The sequence below is a fragment of the Netta rufina genome (genome assembly GCF_964035555.1).
Source record: "Netta rufina genome assembly, chromosome: 1".
NCBI classification, from domain to species: Eukaryota; Metazoa; Chordata; class Aves; order Anseriformes; family Anatidae; genus Netta; species Netta rufina.
The window spans coordinates 11,186,558-11,211,132 of record NC_140123.1 but is presented as its reverse complement, the minus strand read 5'-3'; the positions used below and the strand labels follow the sequence as shown (position 1 = coordinate 11,211,132).

The 24,575-nt window shown below is 39.1% G+C and overlaps 1 protein-coding gene across 1 annotated transcript; it reads right to left on the bottom strand.

Annotated features, from left to right (window-relative positions):
- MTNR1B (melatonin receptor 1B) lies at window positions 1–22,774 on the bottom strand (the record flags this gene model as incomplete). Its single annotated transcript, XM_084302251.1, has 2 exons — window positions 1–869; window positions 22,558–22,774. 2 exons carry the CDS (start codon window positions 22,772–22,774, stop codon window positions 1–3), a joined length of 1,086 nt encoding a protein of 361 aa, XP_084158377.1.
- Between the last annotated feature and the right edge of the window lie 1,801 nt (window positions 22,775–24,575).

The following is a 24,575-nucleotide window of genomic DNA, read 5'->3' as shown; positions in this document are numbered from 1 at the left end:
TTACAAAGTATCAGTTTTCATTTGGTCATTGTTATTTAAAGCAGGAGAAGGCTTGCTCTTCTGGCCATCAGTTCCTCCTTTGGATGTCTCCTGGAAGAAAAGCCTTGGCATCCACAGTGACATTAAAATTCGTTTGTATTCATTTCTAAAATTCTGGTTAAGAAGTCCATATATTATTGCATTAAGGCAGCTGTTGAAATAGGCCATGAAGTAGCTTATAATGAATAACCATTCAGGAACTTTTGGTGCCATTTCCAAAGGATCGATGGCTACTGCCAGTCCTATGAAGTTCAGAGGTGCCCAGCAAAAGGCAAAAATCACGAAAACCACAAACATGGTAAGAAAGTTTCTGAAGTCACTTGGCTTCAGTCTCGGCTTTGTTTCTGACTTGACTCGTCTTCTAACTTGAAGCACTAAAACCCAAATTCGAAGGTAGCAGAAACTCACAACAGTGATAGGGACGATGAAATGAATTACCACAACAGCTATTGTATAGTAGGAGCTTGCAGTCTGAACAAATGTGCATGAATAGATGCGTGGATCGTACTTTAAAGAGCCAACAAAAAAATTTGGTACAGTTGCAATTACTGTTAATACCCAGACTAAGGAGACGTAGAGCATTGTGTTCCAGCAGCTATACACTTTATCATAGGCAAAGCTATGACATATATAGCAATATCGGTTTATTGCAATTGCAGTGATGTTGAAAATGGAGCCTATTACACTTAGTCCCATCACAAAGCCGCTCACTTTACAGTGCATTTCACCCAAAGTCCATCCATTGTGGAAAATAGCTAAGAGCACCAGTGGGTATGGATACAAGGCCACGACCAGGTCAGCCAAAGCCAAGCTCACCACAAATGCGTTACCTAGGGAAAAAAGAAAAATACATAGACATAAGTCTGTAAGCAAGTGTAGTTGTGAACAAGAAAAAAATGTGTTACTTTATTTTGGATATCTGCAATATTAAATTATTGATGATGTCAGCAAACAGCAGCTGTATAGCACCGATAGGTCTGTAGGGGAAATAATTTTGTCATTCAACTTAGACCACCACAGAAATAGCTACGGCAACGGGATGTTTCAGATCTTTTGGTGACTGGACTATACTCTCCTTTCTATTTTGATCTTTAATAAACATAACCATCAATGAGCCATTACATAAGCACGTGCTGAGGTGTTTCGGTATTGCTAACTTTGCAGCTGGATAGAAAAGGAGAAAAAGAAAAAAGTCTAAATTGCTCCAGGTGGGCAGGTTACTATGTCATTCTAACCTATAACTGGAAAACTAACAGGCTTGACAGTTATCAAGGGGAAGAATACATAAAGGCTAAATCTACAGGGATTAGAAGAATGCATTGTTTTAAGTATATCCTGAATTGCTACACAATAAACTGTAATATAGAAATTTTCTGCATGAATGGCCTACCCTGCAGTTATTTTGCCAGTGGATTGACTAAGGAAAAGTGAATTGTCTTCATTATCTCATGTAGAAAGGCATGTTTAATTATATGCACATGGTAAAAATGTGCAATTACAAGAGAAAGAAAGTATTCGAATGCATAGAAGGAGCCTTCAGATCATTTTCTGCTGATTATATTCAAAGAGATTTTAGTGATATGGTTGAAATTTACTGTCTGTCTTTAAATGGTGAGCTGTTAATCAGTTTGAAACTTCTGGATGCTGTACTTAAAGTAACTTTAATAAAACAGTGAGATATTCAACAATGTTCCTGAAAAATCGGGTTCTTACCATGGCAAGTAGTGTCCCCCTTGCTTTCTTGGAAAAATAGGAAATAACTCTCTAAGAATTTCCCAGGAGACAGAAAGGAGTGGTATGAACTTTAGATTCTTGGTAGCATTAAACATATTTCTGGCTCCCAAACTCAATTTTTGCTTCAAATCCTTCACAGCATGAACTGAAGTGCAAAAGACACAACACCTTTTGAAACTGTGTGGGCAACACTATTTTTTGAAAAGAGTAATTAGGTGATTAATCCTACAAATTCTGAGCTTTCTAGTCCTCATCAAACCAGATATTCTCCATACATTTAACTTGAAGCACAGAAATACTGCTGTGGATAAGGAGACCATTAGCTGGGAGATGGAAAATGCAGAACCCTGTAGGATTACTGTTTTAAAAATGGCAGAATTTCACTTGTATACTGTTTTTTTTTCCACTCACTTCTGCATCTGTACGTTGTTTAATCAAAATGAAAGAATGGGGAACCCTCTTTCTATCATACAGTTTAGGAAAGGGGTGAGCATCAGAATTTCCACACAAGATAGGGAACTTAATGGAAAACAGGATTATTAATGCATAGCCACAGAAACTCAGCTCATCTCAAGACAGGTGTACAGTTTTAGAAGTTTCCTTGTTATACATTTGGCAGCCTGTCTCTCACTCTCTTTATACTTTCAAGGCCACATAAGTGTTTTCACAGCTACAATTCACTGACATGGTAAACCCTAGCTAGAGCTAATTTAGAGCAAAGCAAATATCTATTAGTTTTTTGATCTGTGAGGAAAGATTGAAAAAAATACAGAAAAAAAACGAGGGGTAGATGATAACAAACTTCAAGTAAGTGAAAAAGGAAGGATGTAATATATTCCCATGTCTGCAGTGAGCACAATCTTCATTTACAACAAAGATGCCTGTCTAGACTTGGACAAAGATATTTTAATGGCATGAAGAAGGTGGTGCTGGAACATCTTGCTTTATGCCTGCTGTTGGAAGTTGTAAGAAAAAGTTAAATAAACAGTTCTCAACACTGGCTTACTGGCCCAGCTGACCCCTGTTTTGAGCACAGGAAGGATGAAACATGACTTTGAAGGTCTTTTCTAGCCATATGAAAACTATGGTAAAATGTAACGCTAACAAAGGAGCAGGGGCATCTTTACCAGCATATACTTACATCACAGCAACAAGGATTACTCTTGCCCTTTTTTCTTACTGTATCTGACAGTAGAAAATAAAGAAGTCAGGAGAAACAAACTTTTTTTTTCTTTTTTTTCTTTTTTTCTGTTTTTTATAAGAATGCATGCTAAAATTAGTCTATTAAATCCCTCAGGCCTCCTAGCATCACCTAATAGTTAAAATGTAAGTATTCAGTTAAAATCAACTGAGCAAGCCGCTCTTTCAACCATATTTGAAAGGCAAGTGAATTTCTAAATCATGTATGTAGTTTAGAACTTCTTGAAAATTCCATCTACCATGAATAGGGGCAGTTAGCAATGAACTTGTCAAAAATATACCACTTTGCTACATAGAAGAAAGATATTGTAATATGTATAAAGACCTCAAGCAATCTGTCATTTTTACAGCTGTTCACAAGTTTGTGTGTTTTCACTGTGCACCACAAAGTAAGATCAAAAGTGTTTTATTTTTTTATTATTTTTATTTTTTTTTCTATCTTTCTACATGTTTTACTGCAGAATGAAGTTTAATATTATATTACTGAAATGAATAATCTAAAAAACTAAACAAAACAAACAAACAAACAAAAAAACTAATTCATAAGAAATGTCATCAACATTTTGGGAAACCAAAGGTCTTAGAGGCCTTTTAAGTGCTTGGAGAAAGTAAATGTTCCTTGGTATACCTAAGAAGCAGCATTTGGAATGACTTTAATGATATTGATAAGTTAATCAGAGGAAACTTTTGGCTATCTTTAACAAAATAGAAACCACAGAGTGCTCATCTAGTTGGAATGATTATTATTGTTTGTTAATTTACCCAACAGATTAAACTCCTAGATTTCATTTTCATCAGATAGAAGATTATATTTATTTATAAGAAACACATTTGCTCAATGGAATGGAAAGGCCACTTAATTGCAAGAAATAGCTAGTAAGATCTTGACTTTAATGATGCAAATAGGAGTTTCGTCATTTTAAAAAAATCACTCCTTGATCATTCCTTGGAAAAGTTCACAGTAATAGATATTCTCAAGAAAATGTTAGACTGACAGACTGTCCAGGCATATCTCTAGTGCTAGCTCACTCTTCAACCCCCTTTTTTTATTAATTTGCTGGACTCTCATAACCTGTCCTCAAAATAATCTGAAAAAGAGAGTTCTGGAAGTCTTCTGATAGCTTTCTAGTTGTGATTGGTGTATAAAGACAGCATCAGGGCACAGTTTGTAGACAGCCTTCTAGTCAAAGGCACAAGGTGTCACTTCATGGACGTGTTGTTTAATCCACCTGTAAATTACTTATATATAAACACTAAGTGTATACAATATTTTTTTTCTGCTGTTTTTTGAAATGGTCACAAAATACACAAGGTGTGTCTAATCCTTTATTTCATTCCTGTAATTCATTAAAGGGGAAAAATATCTTTTACAGTCTCAATCGGAATTCCAAAGTTTTGCAAGTTATATTCCACTTGCATAAAAAATCCCTCCTCAGTTGTGATATCACCTCTTTCTAATGAAGATCCTGACATGAGGTATGGTATGAAAGTTGCTGGTTGCTTACAATTTTTGTTTCTGACTACCAGAAATGGAAACAAAATGTTATTTCTATAATGTTGAACTCAATGTTATTTCCTTTACTGTTGGTATAAATTATCTGCCTTTTAAGTCTCCTTAATGACTGCTGAAGTTAATGGGAAAATTGCCATAGACTTAAAGGAGTCATTAATCAGACCATTAAAGATAAAATAAATAAAGACCTCTTATTAACAAGAACATGAATCGTTGAAAACATTTGGTCCATATAACAAGAGCAATAGCAATAAAAAAACAATTCCTAGAATTATGCTTGGATGTAAAAGAAAAAAAATATAAATCAAAGTCTAAGCCCCTTTCACAGCTCCCAGAAGTTTTCAAAGAGCAAATTTTATCATCAAACAAGGAGAAATGAGTGTGTTACCCCCGAGGCATGTTAGCCAGGATTCATTACAACAAGTGGCTGATTTGATCTATTGTTTGAGTCTAAACCAACATGGATGGAGATCAAGGAGGCATATGCAAAAATCTGAAGAAAGCAAGCAGTCCTTCAGCCAAAATGACTGTCCCTCCTTAATCTCCCCTTGTCTGTAATTAATAATAGAAACTATGTAGCTCTGTTACATGGAATTTCTCTTGTGCATGGTCATCTTTTTAGGTCCAAGCCTAAATACCTTTTCCAGACCCCAATGTGGAAAGCAAAACATGACTCTGGAGGGACTGAAGAACGGGCACCAGGTAGGTAGTCATTTTTGTTTCTGTTTCTAAGATGCTCCCAGTAAATTTGGATCAAACAGCATGCCAGGAGATGTTAGCTGCTCCTGGAGACAGGCTGATGCTGATGCTTCTTACGTCCCAGATGAAGGAAAAGGGAACAGGGACTGAGTGTTAAACCTACACCATGATTTCATTCTCTGTTGTTCATGGGATACTGCAGATACTAACAGCCTTGGATTGGCAAGTGCTGTTCTGGGACATAACCAACCACAGAAGAGAGAGCATTACATGGTTAATATCAAGCAAATTAAACTGGAACTTATAAACAGAACGTGGATGTCTCATCTTCCTCACTGTTTTTTTTTTTTTTTTTTTTCTTTTTCTTTTTCTTTTTCTTTTTCTTTTTCTTTTTCTTTTTCTTTTTCTTTTTCTTTTTTCTCTCTACTTTTGGCTTATTTGATTGGTATTTTTAAATATATTTAAGATCTTGCAGTATATTTTTTAAAGTATTTAAGCACCAGCCTCTTAATCTGTTTAAAATCACCTGTCTTTTTTTTTTTTTCTCACCATGTATTAGGAAGAATAAATCGTAGAATCATAGAAACATTTAGGTTGAAAAAGATCTTCAAGATCACCACGTCCAACCATCAACCCAACCTAACAAGTCCCACCACTAAACTGTGTCCCTTAGTGTCACATCTGCATATCTCTTAAACACCTACAGGGATGGAGATTCTACCACTTCCCTTGGCAGCCTGTTCCAATATCTAAACACTTTTTCCATGAAGAAATTCTTCCTAATATCCAGTACAACCCTCTTGTGATGCAACTTGAGGCCACTGTCTTGTGTCCTATCACTAGTCAGCTAAGAAAAGAGACCAACACCCTACTCACTGCAGCCTCCCTTCAGGTAGTTGTAGAGAGTGATAAGATCTTCCTTCAGCCTCCTTTTCTACAGGTTAAACAAACCCAATTCCATCAATCACGCCTCATAACTAAATTTTTAGTCCTTTTTTTTTTTTTTTTTTTTTTTTTTCTCTGCACACAGTCAAGCAACTTAACATCTTTCTTGCAGCGAGGGGTCCAAATCTGAACACAGTACTCAAGATGCAGTCCCAATAGTAACATATACAAGGGGACAATGACCTCTACAGTCCTGCTGGCTGCACTAGTTCTCATGCAGGCCAGAAAACTTGGTCTTCTTACCCACCTGGGTACACTGCTGGGTCATGTTCAGGTGGCTGTCAACCAGCACCAGGCAGCTTTCCAGCCTCTCTTCCCCATGCCCATTCCACTGCATGGGGTTGTGTTAGAGGAAGCACAGCCGAAAGCACAACAGACACCAGTAGAGTCAGATCATGCTTCATTTTATTGCCCGAATAGCCTAACTTTTATAGTGAACTTAACAGGGGCGGACAGTGTTTCACACAAGATTAGTGGTCAAAAGCACTCAGACAAACAACTAGAAGAAAACATCCCCACCTGCAAGAAAACAACCCCCCTTGTGATTAGCAGTCACGTAGACCTTTTCCTTGAAGCCAGCTGCTGGTAACAATATTTTTCTGAATTCCTCAATTGGGCAATGTGGCAATCATTGTCGTGGGAGTTTCTCATAGTTACTCTGGTAGCTTGGTTTGCTCAGCTACAGCAGGCCATGAGATTTTCTAAGGCCTACTCCTGGTTGCTTAAGGCAAGCTCAGATCGAACAATTGTTCCACGGACTCATGTCCAGGCCCTGTATGCCAATTCCCAACAGGGTTGTTGTGCCTCAGAAGCAGCACCCAACACTTACCCTTGTTGGATGTCACACAGCTGGATTCGGACCATTGATTTAGCATATTCAGATCCTTCTGCAGAGCCTCCCTACACTCAAGCAAATCAACAGTGCTGGCTAACTAGGTATCATCCACAAACTTTTGGAGGGTGCACTCAATTCCCTCATCCAGATCACTAATAAAAATATTAAACAAAACTGTTCCCAATACTGAGCCCTTGGGAGCAACACCAGAGACCAGCTGCCAAGTGTACTGAACTGCATTCACAATGACACTTTGAACCTGGCCATTCTGCCAGATCTTAACCCAGTGAACTGTATAATCCTGACTGCCCAATGCAGATGAAACTCCACTTATATCAGTAGGAATGAAGCCAGCAGAAGTGGACACTAGCAGCAGGTGAAATAGTAGATTAAGTTTTTCACAGACTGACATTTGAATTCCCTGTGACAATACAAGTCACTATGGTAATCTTTGATTTACTGAGAAGTGTTAACGTAGTGTAATGTTCAACAATGTGTTACTAACAGAAGATTTACCATAATGCTTTGAGAAAGTGTCGGACAGGTTTTTATTTTCTTTGAATATGACTTTTTGAAAGCAGTGATGCACTCCTTTGTAGTTTTGTTTCATGATATCACATTTGTGGGACATACTGCAGATCTAAATGTAATGGGAAGGGACAGGTGATAAGTTTTCACTAGAACTGCAGTATTTTGGAGATTCTGGCAAAACAAACAAACAAAAAAAAAACATAAACAGTGAATTGTGGCTGGACTTTTGACCAATGGAACGTTCAGCTTATTTCTTTTTAGGAAATATATGTTCTCTGAAATTGTTTAAAATATTTGGTGACTTTAGTGTATTTGAATTATTTTATGCTATGTGTAAGGGAATTTCTTTAATATTTCTAGGAGTATTATATGCAGAACAGAAGGAGAATATTTACTGTAGGAGTTATCTTTTTCATGTGAAGCTACCTATGGGCTTTGAGAGAGCTTTCTGTTCAGAAGAAATTCAGGCTTAGATACCTTGAAAGTCAGAAGTTTGTGTTCCCCAGTAGTTTTCACACAAAAGTCCAGAATCTAGACCAAATCGGGTTTAAACCCTAGCCATCCACATTCTGGACAATGCTTTTTCCAATCTGATTTCATGCTGTTATGCAGAATATGAGAAAGGCACTCCTCATTTTCAGATAAAACAATATGAACACCTGACTTTATTTTATTTTAGTGGAGAATGCTCTGTACACTTCTTTTCAAGATGTGCTCCAATGTAAAGAATACAGGATTCACAGGATTAGAAGCTCAGAATGTAAAAGGTAGCTTGAGATTGTAGTTTAGAGACCAGCAGACTGCTGGACTGGGACAGACTGGTCTTCTTGGCTCCACATTTGCAACTGTGAATTGAAGCTGGAAGCTACATTTGAAGGAGTTGAATTTTAGGCCAGTAAGCTATAGGTCTCAATTGCCAACATGGTCATGATGAAAAGAGGCACCTAACTTGAACTGCTGATTAGTATTTCTTGGAGATCATGACTTTGGCATGCTGGGCAGCTAGGTATTAATATAATTCAAGTGAGCAAAGCTTCAGTTTTTTCTGCATGCCCAGACTTCTCCCTGTGATTAAACTAGTACCTGATCTGAGTAGTTTCTGAGTAGTTTACTAGTGACCTAGATCACTAGTACCTGTTCTGAGTTTGCCATCTGCAGGTTCAAAAAAATATTTATAATGCTGTGCTGTTAAAAATTTAGTAAATGCTTGAGTTTTGTAACCCATAGGTTTGTAATTTTACTAGTCTGTGGTTTCTCTGGTGCAATTATTCAGAACAGGTAGGGACGCTGGTGACTCTCTATTGCCACCTACTGCACCAGAGCTAGCCAAACCAGAGACAAGAAATTGTACTGCATTAACACTAAAAAAAAAAAAAAAAAAAAAAAAAAAAAAAAAAAAAGTTTGTTCTTCCAGAGCAAAAATCTGATCACTACTCAGATAGTACATTTATGGGGTGATAAATATTTTTCTGAGTTTCTGATACTTCCTAAGACTGAATAAACTTTCCTAGTACTGTGTGTTTTTTCTGAGAGAAAAGGGAAAGCCAAAGATGCAAGACAGTCTCTTCTAGAGAATCCGCTATTGCCTTAGTGGTTAGAACACTTCAATGGTAGAAGACCCTTTCTTTGTAAAAGGACTTGAGACTATGTCTCCCATAATCCCAAAACAGTGCGTTACTCACCAGCACTGCTGCTCTTCTGGGGTTAGCCTGCATGTCTCTCTCTAGATTATAATCAAGAATTCCACCCTGGAACCACAACACACAGGATATCATTTATACTGTAGAGTGCTCTTCATCACTCTGTGTGAAAGCAAAAAAAAAATAAAAATCTTATGACTTAACAGGTGGGAAACTGAGATGACAGATGCAGGTACTCTCCCAAAACAGAACTTTGGAAGAACACTCATGGTTCATGAGCCTTTTTCTTCACTAATGGATAATTCCAACTCTATTAGGCACAGCCTGCAAAAAAATGTGTGCCTGTCCAGCATACTGCTCCAAAATGACACCACAGTGGGTTACTGGTACAGAGGAATGGGGCGACAGAAGAATCAGAGCTATTAAGTAAAGTTAGTAGGGTTCAAAGCAGACAGAAGGAGTGGTTGCTGCAATAGGTAGTAAGCTTGTGGAACTCCTTAACAGAGGAACTTGCAAATGCAGAAAGTTTACTTATATTCAAGGGAAGGTTGGAAAAGTACTTGAAAGAGATATAAATCGAAGGTCACTGAACAGATAGAACATACTAGGTTCAGTATATCCTTTGAGCTGCAAGGAAGCACAAACTGAGAGCATAGAGGGGAAATATTATTATGGTTGTTCTGTTCTTATTTTTTCCCTGAGTATTTGATTACATCTACAATTAAAGAAAGTGTATAAGGCTAGGTATGACCCTGGTCTGTATCAATATCCCTACTTTTATGAAGAGGACACTAGGTTTCAGTGACACTCTTTGCTGCTGACAAAGAGTCCAATATGGAAAGCTGTAAAACACTATGGGTGCAATCTAGTCAGACCCTATAAATTGCTAGATAACCTATTTTTGTTAATAATGTACATTTTTTTTTAGTCTTCCAACACTATGTTGTATTTCATATACAAAAAGTGAAATGCATAGCACTTTTAGTGCGTTCTTTTGTTAAAAATAATAATAATAATAAAACAAACCAAAACCCTGAAGCCTAAAACTTGATTCAGATCAAGACTTTTAGTGGTAATTTCCACGAAGATTTAGTCAACTACTCTGCGGGACTCCTAATAAAGGTCAGGTTTTATGGGACTTTGAGAAACCTGCTCTAGTGGAAAGTGTACATGCCCATGGCAGGGGGGTGAAATTAGATGATCTTTAAGGTCCCTTCCAAACCAAACCATTCTATGATTCTATAACTTGCAGTGTGTGACAGATGCACAACCAGTAACAAGCACATGCAAGCTAGTTACAGCTGCAAAAAAAGAAATCAAATCTAAAGTAGTTATTGCTGCTACATATTTTTAGGGGTTCCTGAGTTCAGACATGGTGGGGGATTCTAAGGCAGTCTTGGAATTATTAAAAATGGTATCTGATACACTTCAGTAAACATGATGTCTAGAAACATCTAATATTGGGATCACGCAGGTTGAAAAGTTGCCAATGCTTCTAACATTCTCTGGAGTCCCTTCAGTATGACCTTGTCTGTCTTCCTTCCTTCCTTCCTTCCTTCCTTCCTTCCTTCCTTCCTTCCTTCCTTCCTTCCTTCCTTCCTTCCTTCCTTCCTTCCTTCCTTCCTTCCTTCCTTCCTTCCTTCCTTCCTTCCTTCCTTCCTTCCTTCCTTCCTTCCCTTCCTTGTCTCTCTCTTTCTTTCTTTTTAAATCCCTATTTTTTTCTCTCCTGTTTCCTATTTTGACAAAGAAGAAAATCACAGAATCACAGAATCATTCAGGTTGGAAAAGACCTCTGAGATCATCCAGTACTACCTTGAATAGATGACACTTGATTAAAAGAGCCATTATAAACCTTTCAGTAAGGAAAACTCTTACCCTTCTTGTTCTTATATTTTAGAAGGCCCCATCACTGCACATGCATATGGAGTTGAATATCTTCAGAAGATGTTGTCAGTCTGTGCCATCTGCTTCTTTGGAAACAAGGTCTTAAAGTAAAGTATGCTGACATGATTCATCTTATAATGATACTCATAGGTTTGTAAACAACATTTAAACTGATGAGTAAATAAAATGCTTTTATAAAAAGTGATCATATATTCTCTTCTAAAGCATTGGCTGGTTTGTGCTTCAACTCAATTTAAACAAAGTGTATAATGATCACTTCCTGAATTAAGGTCTTTCCTCTGAGATGCTAAAAGTGTTGCAAAAAGACTGGAAATACACTCAGTTTGTTCTGAGCCCATGAGTCATGATATTGGTGAGCTAGTTAAGTGAAGGTAGTAGACATAAGCTTATAACCAGAGAATCATTGAAGTTGGAAGAGATCTCTGGAGATCATCTAGTCCAAGCCACCTTCTCAAAGAAAGGTTCCTACAGCAGGTTGTTCAGGGCTCTGTCCAGCCAGGTTTTCACTGTCCCCAGTCACAGATACTCAACAGGCTCTCTGGGTAACCTGCTCCAGTAAGGTACCTGATCCAGGTAGGAGCAGGTATACAGCACATTTACTGTTCTTACTAGGGAATGGGGGGAAGACAAAAAGTATTGATCTACTAAATAGCAGAGGTCACCTAAGAATCTACCATTTATTATATAGGTAGGAAAAAAGACATACTAACAAAGAGATGGAGTTCCTTGGTCAGAATAACAGGTCCTAGTGCAGATTAGAGCAGGTTTTTGAGCATTGTTTTGACTGTGCTTCTTTCCTCGCATTCCTTATGACAGTAAAATCTGAACAGTCTCTGTCTGGATATAAAGGTCTGAGACCAACAGAGAATCTGTACCAGCAAAAATTTACAGACCTGGGAGGCTGGGGGTGGAGTGTGGTGAGGGCTGCACAGAAAACGGGAAGAAGCACCAGATCTGAGCAAAAAGACTTTTGAAAACCAATTCCCACTGGCTTGGGCAGGGCCAGAATTTCTCACCTCATCTAGATATTCAAATGCTAGGTTCAGCATACCCAGTTTGCAGAACCCCTTCACATATGCTACTTTGATCATCTTTGTGCACCATGAATTTGCTGAGGGTACACTCTGCCTCATTTTCTAGGTCATTAATAAAGATATTAGGGTATTTATCTCAGTGAACCACTGGGCACACCAGTAGTGACTTGTCTCCAACTGGATTTTTTGCCACTGATCACAACCCTCTGGGTTCAGTCATTCATTTCAATCCACCTCACTGCCCACTTATCTAACCCCAGCTAGTCTTAAGAATATGTTATCAAAGAATGTCCAAATCCTTACTAAAGTCAAGATAGACAACGTCTAGTGCTCTCTTTTCATTCACCAAGCTAAACATGTATTTGTAGAAGGCTATGAGGATTGGATAAGCATAATTAGGCACTTGTAAATCCAAGCTGGTTACTACCAATCATCTTCTTGTCCATCATATGTATGGAAATGTTTTCCACGATCAGTTAATTTACTATTCATTACCTTAATGCTGAATCAAAAGTGTTACCTTCTTATAGCATCCTGTATTTTTATTGACTGCTTGTCTTCCAAGCATTAATTAAGTCAAACTTTGCTTAGGATACGATATAATTAACCTAAAAAATAACATCCAAGAACAGGAAAATAATTAGAAATGTCACGTGTTCTCATAGGCTGATGCTACCCACAGATCTGTCTTGTACATTATTATTACAAATAAAATTTCTGGAAGTGACGCAGAAACAATTTCAACTCTTCGAATAAGTTCTGTTGGCCTCAGTGGTACTGGCAGTGTTTGAGAGTAAAAGAGAATACACAGTCACATTTCTTAGAGTTTCTGAAGTATTTCTCTCTCAGTCTTTGGCAGACTATTTTTATTTACATTTCATGTATGAAGCACAGAGAATTCAAGAGCATTTACTGAAAATAGAAAATATGAAAAACTTTGGTGGAGCTACTACATATTGGATAGTGTAATTATCTGGTGTCTGTAGGAAGGCTTTGGAAAAAGTAATCTGTTTGCTTCAGAATGTATAGAAGTATTAATTGTGTAAGGAGATTGACATCTGGGTTTTGTAAATTTGAAGTCTGTACATAATGGAATTAAGCAATCTTGCACGTAGCTGTGATGTGGGGCTACAGATTTTGAACAGCTTGACATCCAACACTGGGAAATCTATTACCTTCATTTCATACTTATCCAGAAGTTGTTGGGTACTGCTGACTCCTTGTGCAAATCTCTACATCCGATATGGTGGGTGACACCTGCCTTTCTTAGCTCTTGGCTATGTGAGATGGGGTCCTCAAGCCAGAACCCAGAACTGATAACAATCTCAATGAATTAGGCTAAAAATGCCTGCAGTGATGAGTGGCTTTATCTCAGAGCAGTGTAGTAGCAATTACTGTACATTTTACTACATCAGAATGGATTTGCTGAGATTCTTTTGAGAAAATATAGGAATTAACTATACCTGAGAATCTAAAAAAGATGGCTGTTTATTTTTAAAGGACAACATGGAAGAATGTACAAAGGTGTGTTAAAGTTGCAGGCTGCACTGCATTTGCAGATTCAGTCACAGATGGTTTGTCTAAGTGGAGATAGAAATTCCAGTTAAGGTGCTGTGTGAAACTTTTCCTCTCTAACAATCTACAGTTTGCACTCTGTGCATTCCAGTGGGTAACACCCGACTTCAAATGAGTTTGCTGGAACACTCGATCTTCAACTTAGGTGCACAAGAGTGTTTCAGAACCACAAGTTGTAGTTCACATAAATAACTCCCAGTCGGCACGTACTGACTACACCACCTACGTATCTTGCCTGATCTTGAAGTGAAGCATCATGTCCTAATAGAACATTCTCTTATTTGTCAGTAGAAAAGCTGAATAGAGTTGACTACTTGTAAGAACATCCTAAAAAAGAGCCCTAAAGACTACATTGCTGATGAACCTCACCACAGGCAGGATCACAGTGTGACTAGATTAAATAGCTACATTCTTTCTAAACTATGCAGATAACATTCAGTAAAGTAGATTATTTTTACTTTAATGAAAAGGACTGTCCAAGCTATGAGACAGAAGGAAATAAAAATGCCTAGATTGATCAGATAACAATATTCGTATGTGATGACCATAATGTCCTTTTCACTATTTGAACTCAAATTAAATATTGTGTATACTGATATAATTGGAAAAAAAAATAATTGTTTTTAGTATGAGAGGACACTGAGAATTTCAGGCAGGCTTTAAGCAACCTTGGAGATATGAGGATGTCCTTTATAGGTCCCTGTCTTTTATACAGGAATATATTTTACTCTTCAATGTTAGCTCTGAATTTATACTTTGTTAACATAATGATATTTACAAGGCCCATGTATTAAGCAGATATTATTTCTTATTAGCCATACTGCTAACTCCAGCAGCTGCATGTGATTTCCTGACAGCAGGTGTTGCGCTCACTGTGCAAATACAGCAGTCTAAAAGAACGGATGAACAGATGTTGTTCTATAGCAGAAAGAATATGATGCTTGTGGAAGTGATGCAATATTGGTATAGTCTTCATATGGGCATTTAAACACTGAAAATTAGCCCAGTTCAAGTCCATAAATAGTGGCTGAAGAAAATTAGTATCTTTGTGAGAATTGGTATGTTTTTTCTCTAGACATAGTGTAAGCAGAATTTATTAGACAGTATAATCAAACATCTCTATAAATAATAAATAATTAAGAAAGAATCCCAGCAGTCCAGATACCAGCAATCAATAATGCCGTTCAATGAATGTGTTTAGGCTAACGTCATCACTTGTCATACCGAGACATGACTGTTCCATACTCAGCTGCAATGTCAGGAAAACATTGACCAATACAGCTCATTCGCTACCAGTATCGAGGCCAGCAGGACTCCAGAGCTGCCAAAGTAGCTACTCTCGTTAAAGAGCACAATGAAGCTGCACCCACAGTGATTTAGACATATTTTTGTTAGCTTTTGCTGGAAATCTGTTTCATGCCCATATGAAGGTGGAAGTTTAAGACCAGAGCAACTGCTCAGACTGATTTTTAGAAAGATGTATGCTACCGTAGCCTTTCTTCCTCTCCACAAAGGAGAAAAAGGTTTCATTTTATCAGCTCCAGATAATATGGCTGTTCTCATAGGTATTCTTGGGAATAAATTAATGTATTTGACACTCTAAAGCTAGGTACCAGTACTTCCTTCTAAATGATAATTTAGAAGAAGTTAAAATCTGGAGCATATCTAAAGATAATGTTACTCAGAATAAGTCTGAGTTGGAGTAGGAGTAGGATTTACTCCTAGAGGCAGAGCATGGTTTGTCACTGATTTAATGAATTGACTATAGTCTCCCATAGCAACCTCCATATAATAGTTCAAGCCACCTGGTAAATATATGTCTCCTAAGAATACTTGAAAAATTACGGCCTTTTAACTTCAGCTGTGCTGGCTCTCTGTGAGTAGATTTGGTCTCTTAGCTCACTGGTTGGTTGTGTCAAAGAGCACCATAAATCCTTGAAGATCTTCTGCTGGTCCAACGAAGAACAGAGCTTTACTGCAGAGAGGTCACGCCTCATGCAGTCAGTGAGTCTTGAGAAGGAAAAGCCTGTCCAGAGTCCAGGAGAGAGCTGGCTGCACAGGGAGTGCTGCTAAGAGACATAGGAATTTGCATTCTCAGCTGCCAAGAGGTCTTTCTAATTTCTTATCCCTGAGAATATGTTTGCACTGTATGTTTCAGGGAGATTAAAGCAAGCTTACTCATACTGAATTGATACTAAAAAAAAAAAAAAAGGCTGTGTGACTGTGTTACAGCTGGATCTATGGAGAGCCTGGTTATGGTACTGCATGCAAAGCATCACGCTTACATCATCATTTGGCTTTCCTTTAGCTCAAAGCATGAGCAGCGTAAGCTTGTGCCAACTGAAACACACAGTGTAAATATATCCTTAGATTCTTCTCCTACAGGTTCAAGTAAACCATTACATTTCCCCAGTCCAACTAGATGCTTATCATTCTCTTTCCTCTAACGATAAGAACACCAATAGCTCTATTTACCCAGTAGAATAAAACTTGACATTTTTTTCTAAAATAGAAGTATCTTGGAGTTGATCTTGGTGATATGTTTCCTATTCGTTTATCAAGAAATAGACTACTTTCTGTACAGGATTAAAAAAAAAAATAATAAAAATTTGGAGCTCTCATCTAATATGGTATTGCCAGGTGCTTTGAAGGAAGACACAAAATACACTACAGTTGTACAATAACCTACTTCAGATTAGAATTTTATTCTAATCCTTAGGTGTTAGGATTTGGTTTAAATCTATCAGTAACACATTTTGTACTTTCTCCATTTTTTTTTTTTTGTAGCATTAGCTGCTTTGACTTTGTTGGATATTTGAAAATATCCAACAAAACTCCTTCTGTTAAAAAATAAACCAACAAACAAACAACAACACACATTTGGATAAATAAAACAAGATATTTAAGAAAGAGAAGTCAACTGTTTTGAGGACCTGAGGGACTTGAATGTGGAGGAAGCTTGGCATTTCTTCATATTGGAGATACAAATAAATAAATACCTGGAACTTGCATCCAAAACAAGGAAAAATATAAGGAAAAGTTCCATATCTAGATGCAGGAAAAGTTTTCTCAGCAAAGACACCATGGACAAGAAAAGAGGCTAGATGGAACTGAAAGATATTTCCACCAAAGAAAACTTCTAGAGAGAATAATATGGATAAAGTGGGAACTGGCAAAAACCTAAACTCAATTGGCTTTGCAGAGACTTGTAATGAAGTGCCCACTCACCACACATAAAAGGAAGGAGGAGAAAGGAGTTACCGGGGGAGAAAGAATCTGAACAGAGACTTAAAATCAACTCAAACCAGCGGCTGGTCTGAAGAGAGATTTTGCTACAGTTTATAAAAAGGACAGTAATGGTGAGCTTAGGGACAAGGCAGTCTGTCAGGTGAGGAATTATCATACATGCAATAAAGCAAAAGTGTCTGCAGGTCAGAAAGATTGATTATACTTGATAGCAATAATTTTTTAATGTCCTTTATCTTAGAGGTGGTGTCATGGGCTCTGACAGGACAGAGCTACTTGTGGGATGTTTGAAAATGGGATGAAAGTGCTCTCTTGTTCTCCTTTCTGGTCGGGAAGTCCTGATTTCTGCCAGCCTGTGGCAGAGAGCTTTGTTCTGCATGCACCCTCACAGCAGCTTTGCCATGGTTCCCCTGCAGCTGTGATGCTCCCACACTTTAGTACCCATCTCCCCCTTCCTTCCCTGGTGCTGGTTCAGTTGCTGTTCCATTTTGCATGAATGGTCCTTGCAATAAGTTGGGTAAACAATTATCAGGGAGTAATGAAAAACTTATTAATACTTGTAAAACTTTATTAATAAAATACTACTAATTCCCCTGGAAGATCCATTTGCTGATCATATCCTATGTGGTAGCATGGCACCTGAATTAGGTGGGGAATTAGCTGGAGAGGATGAATGGATTGAGAAATCTTTGGGCTTTTTAATCTCTGGACTTTAACTGCAGACAAGGCTATAGAAACAACATTTGGAAGGGAAGAAGAAACAAAGATGAAGGTAAAGGCTAATGGTATAAATTTCAATGTGAATTTATAAAAAGAGGCAGTACAAAGTAATCTGATCATCTTTACTTAATAAAAGCTGGACTTTCTGTACCTGGAAAACTGCTCTAAACTGATCTAGCTTTGGAAGCATATTTGCCATGGTACCACACATTCTGCTGCCACCACTGCCTGGACAGTGATGAAAGAAAATTGCTGGACCAGAGGGAGATAACCTACATTAGACTAACTTTACTTCAGAAAAGTTAGGTCACTGAACAGAGAGAGGATGGATGAATTTCTATTGTAACACAAAGTTTGGACCCCACATTGCTATAGAGAATTGTCAATATATATATTTTTTTTTTCCTTGAGGATTAAAAGAGTAGAAAGTGGATAGAGTATAATAGTATGAGGTCAGGTAAGAAATTGTGGGGACTGAAAATACATAAGAAAAAGAAAACCTGTATTAGCAAGTTACTGCACCAAGAAGAGTTATCTATATGATGCTATCACATAAAACAGGTATCAAGACATACCACGTCTATTCTGTCCACCCAGGGAAGGACAGAACAGAATAAGATGTCAATATTATTTCAGTGAAAGTATTGGTGGTACTTCGTCTTTGTTATTTTTATCAGTTCTGTCCCCTCTTGTTCAATAAAGATAAATTCAGCTTGTATAGGTGAATTGAAATGTATGAGACAATCAGGGAAATGAAGAGTGTGTAACGGAAAGTAAAAGCATTTGGCTAGTTTACTGTAGAAAAACAAAGGCTGAGAGAGAAATAGTTGTTTGTTTTCTATTAATATGGCATAAAAGTTCTCAATAGGGAGAGAAATAATATATCCAAGTTAAACGACAATTTTAGTTCCACAAATAAAGCCCACTATAAATTAGCAACTAATAAGCAAAAACTTAAAACTATATTAAAAAAAAAAAAAAAGCTTGAACCACAGAATTATTATAATGTGATAAGATGATAAAAGAGCTTTATTTTAAGTGTTGGGTTCAATGAACTTTTGAGAACATTGAAGTCATGTTCCCATGAATTCCTCAATATTGAGTAGCTTCAAGGCTAGAGATCCTGAATGTGAGAAAGAATGTGAAGGCTGGCTGGCCATACACACAGTCCTAGGAAAAATAAATCTACAGATCCAGGATCCAAGAAGTCAGGAATACAAAAGTTCTGCTTAGTGTGGTCCTACCTGAAACCATCATAAGTTGATTTCATCAGTTGAAGTGGATATCTACACCGAGATAGTCTGTCTTCATTCTCATTCTATTTAGTGGAGATTAATGAACAATGTTGTGGGCTGAATCATGTTGTCCAAACAGATGTCAAAAAATAACATGCCTGAACTGTGCACTAAAAATTATGTTTCCTCTCCCATGATTATAAGGGGATGCTAAAGGAAGAAGCTCAGAAACAGGTATCTCCACTGTAGTCTTCTAAAGTTAGGTAAGATAAATTCCTTCCCAGCAGACAGCTGTCCTCTATCCCATTGCACAGGAATAATAATAGGAAAGGCATACAGTAGGGAAAGAGAACTGCTGTAGTCAAATATATGAAGAATAACTGGAAACAGGGTATAACAGTGGAAAAAACTATATAACAGACAGAAACATGGAGTGAAGAATACAGAGAGGGAAACAGACAGGAAGAAGAGTACAACATTTGGTTATATTACAAAACATTTTTATTTGGTATAAAGACAAGTACAAAATTATAATTACATATGTAAAAATGTTTCATTTCATGCAGATGTCTATGCATATGAGTAACATGTCCAACTCTAACAGCCACACACACATACACAGTCATTATTTAATCAAACGTGCAAATGTAGCTGTGTTCATATGGGTGGGAACAAAACCCCATGAATTTTAATTTATTTTCCATGGTAAGATCATCTTGCCATTGAAAAGAAATCAGTCCTATTGCACTGTGTTAGTTATATATAGAAAGGAAAATAGTGGAGGAAGAGAGTAAAGAGGGCTGACACAATGCACTAGAAATATCACTTTCTGCTAATGCATTCTTTGGCAGTGCACCAAGATTAATAAATATTAGTTCCCAGGTCTGCATAATTATTTGAAATTATATTGCCTAATTCTCACCTCACTGTTTTCTGCTGGCTTTAAGGCCAGTAAAATACAAATGGTTTGCTTTATTTCCCTCCCATAGGAGATGCCTGGTCAGTTCCTACTTCCTGAATTGCATCCAGTTAGGCTGTTTCCCAAGCCCATAATGTTCTATAGCTATGCCTATACAAGCGTGTCCTGAAACTCTTAAAATCATCTCATGATTTTGAACTTGAAACACCTTCAGAACACTTGACCATTCAGCTTGATTGTTCAGCACAGGTGAACTTTAGCACTTGAAAAGTTTAGCACTTTAAAAGCTGCTTCCAATTAGGCATACTTAAATGAAGACACCCAAAATCAATAGTCTCTTTTGAAAATTCAGTACACAATGTCAAATAGAAAGACAGGCTAATTTATTTAATCTCTCTGATATACAAGGTTTTATTTAATTTTCTAGGGTTTTTACCAAGTTATTTTCCCTCTAAAATTAGAAATGATAAAAGCAATAATTTCTATAAAATTGGTCACTTTTAGAGATCAGAAATTGCTCAGCCTCTCACAAGCAGGCTGGGTGCAGTTATGTAAGACAAGCATGTTGATTCATACCAATTATGCTGTGTGTTACTTAGAAGAGCCTGCACAAGTTCTCCCCTCCCCCTCCGAAAACATTGAGATGTGGGAAAGAGGCTTCTGCATGATATGAAATGATTTTCCTGTTGTAAGGCTGGCAAAATTCCCGCTGCTTAAGGAGTGAATGAGCAATCTCTACAAACTTCAGTTCTACCCATTCTCCATTTCTCGCCTACTGAGCATAATACTTACCAACAGAAAGGGTAGTGGGTCATTTTATTTCACTCCATCCTCATGTCTCATGTTATATAACAACATTAAAATAGATTTGCTTTTGACCATGCTTTGATTTTAAGGGGAGTGATGTATAATTAAATTGTCTGCAATTATCAGGTTTCTTTGGAAATCCTAGAAGAGAATAGTGTTGATAAGTCCTGGAAGTATGATAAAGCCCTGATTTGCTTTCTGAAGGGAAGATTATTATCTGTACTACAGAAGCAGGCAGAGCTGCCTGATTTATTTCTTATAGAACATTGGCTTAATTGAAGTTCCATACTCTCATACCTATCTAAAAATCTCTCTCATTAACTTCTTCAAAGAATCAGGTGTTCATGGTGCTTCTCCTTGTTTCTGCAGTCATCCAGACCCTCTCTCCTCTATCACAATCATTACACTAGCTTCACCTGTTTGCTCTCTGATACTGCTTCCTACAAGTCTAACCCCCTGCACATCATTTTCCCCTCACCATTTCATTTTCTCCCACATACTCTTGCTAGTGCTAACACATTGTTTCTGGTCTGCTCAGAAAGGAGCAACTCTAAGTCCACCTGTGGGCCATTCTTCTTTCCTTGTCTGAGACCAAGGGCTCCCAAGCACTGCCTTAGATCTCCACCATCTCCCCATTCCCCCATCACTCCACCTGCAGCCCCTTATAACTCTCTACCACTCTGCTCCCTCCTTATGAATTTCTCTCTGGAAAGACCTCTGAACATTTACCAAACTTCTTTCAGCTTTACCCCCAAGATCCATCTCCCCCTGATGGCAAATTAAAAGCTGGCCGTTTATTTAAGGTATTTAACTTCATGAAGATTACACAGAAGGGATTCCCTGATGTTTTTCATTGTACTTATCAAAGATGAAGAGATGGTTGTGATAGGGTCAAGTGACATCACATGAGGGATGATCCCAGAAGTAGTTCAATTAGTGTATATTTGAATTAGGTAATAAGGCCATGTCTTATTTCAAGAGTCTTAGGATGCCATGGAGCACACTGATCATTCTTGAACCTTATTCTCCCAGGCAAACTCTCCCAGTTCAACCCTCCCTCTGCTGAGCTTTGAGCAAATGAAGCTGTTCCAAAAGTCCCTCTTCTGCTCCCCCTCCCTGCCAGGATTTGATGCCAGGGACCAGCCTCCCTCTCCAGCAAGAGCATGAGCACACAATCCTGCTTAGCAGGTGCTCTAGTCACACTGTACTCTAGAGGAATTGGAACCCACTAAAAAAAGAACCTGGAAATTCAAGCCCCCAGTGCCTCCTCCCTTCTGTTTGTTTTATTAAATTAATTAAAGCACCCGGTTGTTTAATTAGGTGTGAAGTTGAACAGATACAATGCAGAGCCCCCGTGCACCTGACTTTGCTCAGGCAAGGTTTTGTCACCCAGACCTGCACACCCATCATGAAACAAGGTCTTTAGGACCTGAAACAGCAAACAGCAGCTGCTTGGTGCTATGAGACCTTGGGCAGGGACAGGGGACAGAATCCCTACCCCACTAGCACCGGGCAGGTGGGTGAACCTGACAAAATAAGGCGGTGGAGGGAAGCAAAAAGTTCAGCACTTAAAACACACGGAACCACATTTCAGAGTATACAAACACACACAAAAACTATAGACACGAGTGAGAAGAAAGCCACTTTATTTCTGGTTGCAGGGCACTGGGTGAGCAGCCGAGAGGACGGTGTCCCAAGGATGCTGTGAGCTCCCACACCTCACAGCCACGCTTTAACCAACTTCTTTCTTCTTTCTTTCGGGCACTCTTAGCTTCTGGTATTTTAATATTTTAGCTCCACGAAGACTACATAACGCCTCATTAAGAGCCGCTTAATGACCTGCAACGCCTCCTTAAGTGCCAGGGCACGGCACAGCCGGGCAGGGCTGAGCTCCCTGCTCACGCTGTTTGCTCCGATAGAGGGGAGGCTTTGGGGACCCCTGGGCTCCCGCTGCCCTCTGCCGGGGGCTCGACCCCTTACCTGAGTTCCTGAGCTTGCGGTTCTTGAAGACGGAGACGATGACCAGCAGGTTGCCCAAGATGTCCACCACCGTGGTGAAGATCAGCACGCTGGAGAGAGCCGACACCACCCAGGCGGGCCGCGGGGAGCCCGCCGCCTCCTCCTCCCGTTCGGCCGAGCCGAAGCGACCCCTCCCGCCCGGGTCGCAGCAGTTCCTCAGGGAGCCATTCTCCAGCATCGCCGCCGCCGCCCGGCGCGCAGAATCCCCACTTGCCCCGTGCCGCCCTCCCTCCGCTGACTGGGCAGGCGGCGGGGCGGCAAGGCTTTTAACGGCCGCGCCGCGCGCACGGCCCCGCCCCGCCCCTCCCCTCACGGGGCTCGGGGCAGGCGGGGGGCGGGCACTTCGCTAGGCCACGCCCCCGGCTCCTGAGGGAGGGGAATGGAGGAGAGGGAAGGGAAGGGAGACAGGTATTGGGATGGGAGGTGGTGGAGTCACCACTCCTGGGGGTGTTTGAGGAAAGGTTGGACCAGATTATTTTAGAATCACAGAATCATTAGGGTTGGAAATGATCTCCAAGATCATCTGGTCCAATCATCCCCCTCCACCAATGTCACCCACTGAACCATGTCCCCAAGCACCACATCCAACCTCTCCTTGAACACCCCCAGGGACGGTGACTCCACCACCTCCCTGGGAAACCCGTCCCAGTGCCTGACTGCTCTTTCTGAGGAGAAATGTCTCCTCATTTCCAGCCTGAACCTCCCCTGGCACAACTTGAGGCCATTCCCTCTAATCCTATCACTAGTTATCTGTGAGAAGAGGCTGACCCCCAGCTCCCTACACTTTCCTTTCAGGTAGCTCCAGAGAGCAATGAGGTCTCCCCTGAGCCTCCTCTTCTTCATACCAAACAACCCCACTTTCCTTAGCCGCTCCTCACAGGACTTGTGCTCCGGAGGTCTTCTGCAGCCTTCATGATTCTATGAGACAACTGCAAAAGTCACCGACAGGACATGCAATGTAACAGCTCCAAATGTATCAGCTTTGAAAAATACATGTATTTCAGTTTTTCCTTTCAAGCTGCAGAGGTAGACAGTGGAGTGTGAATGAACTTTTTTTTTTCCAGAAATTAAGTTTGAGATGTATAGCTTGGTTTGAGGTCCCACAGTGGCAGGTGCCTCTTATTTGCATCAAATAAGATCTCTGGAGATCCCTTCCAACCTCAACCATTCTGTGACTCTGTGTGATTCTGTAATACAAGGAAAATGCATGGGACAGAAGAGGACAGGCCCTGCATGTCCTTGTGCCTGGCTTCCAGCATGGCAAGCACAGTTACCAGGTGCCACTGATGGTGTATCAGTGGGTTCACATTGAACATGCTGACAATTAGGGCTGCTCACAGTGGACATAACTCCAAAGGGTCTTGTGCTTTGTATTTTTTTCAGGGCCAGACCAACTGGGCTACATTGGGTCCTTCTGCTTCAAGGTTTTGCCCCACTTTCCAAAATGATGTTGAAGCTACATCTTCAGAAGAGGTTACCGTGTAGCTATATTCTTCCTCTCCGTGTTTCCACAGCTCAGAGGGAGAGGTATACCCCATCGTTTTTCAGGAATTAGATCTTGAGTTAACCCACCTATGTTAAATTAATCTGCAAAAATTGTGGAGCAAGTTTCTGTCTATTCTAGCAGCACATATATGGCATATTGCTTCTTTGAGACTTACCTCTACAGAGAAGTGCACTGGTTTATTTAAAATACTATAAATTATTCTAGGTACTTCTTTTTCCAGTTTAAAATAGTTTATGGATGTCAAATTTTAATGTATTACTAATCACTTAGATACACTAAACTAATTTTGGTTGGAATCTTCATAAAAGTGCACATGTAGATTTTTGCACCAGTCTTATCTGCACCAATTAAAAAAAAAAAAAAGCCATACCTCAGATACATTTTTTTTAATGTAGAAAGGTATATAAGGTATGTGAAGAATCCTGTTTCTTTTCAAACTACAGATGATTCATGGCTTGAACCAAAGAAGGAC